We start from the raw sequence: 2740 nt of genomic DNA on the forward strand, positions 1-2740 counted from the left end.
AAGAGTATTTTAGTATTTGTATACTATTTTACCTGAATAATAATTTTCAAATATTTTATGCTCTTTCACATATTTTCTATATTATTTTGACCTATATAAATATTACCCCCTTTATTAACAGCATTTGAGGCTTTAACCGTCAACATAAATTGCGAACGAAGCCGATAGGGTTACCATGTGGAATTACCATCTCGTTGACCGTATGGTGAGGTGTCACAAAAAGACAAAATCAATTTTGAATGTGGGCTTTTCTGTTCAAACGAATTTCACCATTAACACTCAAATCCTCACGTTCTCCAATGTAGGCAGATTTTATCTTTTCACACTTAACTATCTTTAGTATCTAAATCTTAGCCGTTTAAATACCCTAACGTGTGAGATTAAATTTTAAATTTACTTATCCACCTACTGCATTTATTAGAAATATTAATTTCCCACAACCAATTAACATCAATTTAAGACGACTATTGTAACAAATTTTTTACAGTAATTTTTTTCTTTACCATCTTCACACAATTTTTTCTCTTCAACTTTTACTCTGCAATTCATCTTCTCCAACAAGTAATTCATCTTCTTCATCAAGCAAAGGTATTTTTTAAGACTTTAACTCTTTATTTGTTAATTTTTCTGAAAAAATGTTTTCTAGTCCATAAAAACACTATCTATGTTTATTTTTTATGAAACAAATGTTATCTTAATTTGTTAGTTTTATTTTTACTAAAGTCTATCATTGTTAAGAGTTTATTTTTTACCACTAGGTAGTTTATTTCTTGTTCATAAATTTTTTTTTTTTGTTGACAGAGGTAGTTTTTTTTTGTTGAAATAGGTAGTTTATTTCTTAGTTCAACAAAAAAAAAGGTAGTTTATTTCTTGAGATGTAAACAATTTTTTTTATATATTCTTGCAAAAGAAGATAACTTCATAAGATATACGATGTATACAAATCCTAATATTATGTTTGTTTTATAAAATAGGTATGGGAGATATACGTGGAAAACAAATACTTTTAGAAGAAGAAGATAATGATGATTTAGAGGTAGAAGAGGATAATACCTTTGATGAATGTGAAAAAGAAGTTGACGCTTCAGACATTAATAACACAAATATTGTAGAATCGCTTGCCATTGGAACACAATTCAATGATCTTGATGAGGCATACGAATGTTTTAGAAAATACGGAGTAGTAATCGGATTCCCTATACGAAAAAGAACTAGTAGGAAGGATTCTAATGGAGTTGTCAGATATGTTACTTTTACTTGTGGCCGAGAAGGAAAAAGGACTAGCACTTCTGCTAATATATTGAAACCAAGACCACAATGTCAGACTGATTGCAAAGTCAAAATCAGAGTAACTCTTGGGTTAGACAATAAATGGAGAATAACTTCTTCATTCCTTGATCACAATCATGTTCTTAGTCCTACACAATCCCGATTTTACAAGTGCAATAGAGTCATCAAGGCTTCTGTGAGAAGAAAATTAGAATTACATGAAAGAGCGGGGATTCGACCTTATAAGAGTTTTGGTACAATTGTTGAAGAAGCACATGGTTATGAAAACTTGCCTTTAAATGAAAGAGATGCGAGGAATTATGTAGATGAGCTTAGACGAGGTCGTCTTAAGGAAGGTGATGTTGTAACAATACAACACTATTTCTTGAAGATGAAGGCAGAAAATAATGATTTTTTCTATCGTATGGACCATAATGAAAATGGTCATTTGCAAAATTTATTTTGGGCAGATGGAAGAAGTAGAAAATGTTACAAGGAATTTGGAGATGTCATTGCGTTTGATACGACCTATCTTACGAACAGGTATGAAATGCCTTTTGCCCCATTTGTTGGAGTAAATCATCATGGTCAAACAATCTTACTTGGTTGTGGTCTAATCTCACATGAGAATATAGACTCATTTGTTTGGTTATTTGAGACTTGGCTTACTTGTATGCATGACTCTCCTCCCATAGGAATAATCACAGACCAAGATGCGGCAATGAAAGCCGATATTGCAAAAGTTTTCCCTCAAACTAGGCATAGATTGTGCCGTGGCATATTCTTAAGAAGTTACCTGAAAAATTAGGCAGTAGCAGAAATTATGAACATATTAACCATACAATGCATAATTTGGCATATGATTCACAGTACATAGCTGAGTTTGAACATGGTTGGTTTGAGATGCTTAACAAATATGATTTGCATCAACATAAGTGGCTTACTGAAATTTATGATGTACGACATAGTTGGGTACCAGTTTACCTTAAGACTACTTTTTGGGCTGGTATGTCAAGTACTCAACGTAGTGAGGGTGTCAATGCATTTTTTGATGGTTACGTTCATGCTAAAACATCTTTACCCCAATTTGTTGAACAATATGGTCATGCGGCAAGAGATAAAGTAGAAAAATAAGCGCAAGCTGATTTTAGATCGTATTCACAAATGATACCATGTGTGACAAGATTTCAGATGGAGAAACAAGCTCAGGCCGTCTATACTAACAAAATATTCAAATAATTTCAAGACGAAATAACTTCATTGTTATATCTTTATCCTGCTTGTACTCGTCAGATGCACATGTATGTAGATTATGACATACGAGATCAGGTTTTGATTGGAGCAAAAAATCGTAAGACGATGATATTCACAGTTTCCTTTAGTCAACCACATCAGACAGTATCGTGTACATGTTGTATGTTCGAATTTAAAGGTATATTATGTAGGCATGCTATGTTTGTGATGATAAAAA

General features: G+C 32.4%; 1 protein-coding gene across 1 annotated transcript; it reads left to right on the forward strand.

Moving 5' to 3' along the window:
• Positions 1–976: 976 nt before the first annotated feature.
• Positions 977–2403, forward strand: LOC147567567 (protein FAR1-RELATED SEQUENCE 5-like). Its single transcript, XM_086657443.1, has 2 exons — positions 977–2011; positions 2140–2403. The coding sequence occupies exons 1-2, from the start codon at positions 977–979 to the stop codon at positions 2401–2403; spliced, it is 1299 nt and encodes a 432-aa protein (XP_086513569.1).
• The last annotated feature ends 337 nt before the right edge of the window (positions 2404–2740 follow it).

This window comes from Eschscholzia californica, unplaced genomic scaffold (assembly GCF_041429995.1).
Source record: "Eschscholzia californica isolate CP2 unplaced genomic scaffold, dmEscCali1.0.p SCAF_1, whole genome shotgun sequence".
In the NCBI taxonomy this organism is placed as follows: domain Eukaryota; kingdom Viridiplantae; phylum Streptophyta; class Magnoliopsida; order Ranunculales; family Papaveraceae; genus Eschscholzia; species Eschscholzia californica.

Bases quoted from the DNA above. Each gene is read 5' to 3' on its own strand.
- LOC147567567 (XM_086657443.1), top strand. From the start codon at position 977: ATGGGAGATATACGTGGAAAACAAATACTTTTAGAAGAAGAAGATAAT. The intron at 2,012-2,139 runs GTTTTCCCTCAA...TATGATTCACAG, and splicing joins TGAAAGCCGATATTGCAAAA to TACATAGCTGAGTTTGAACA.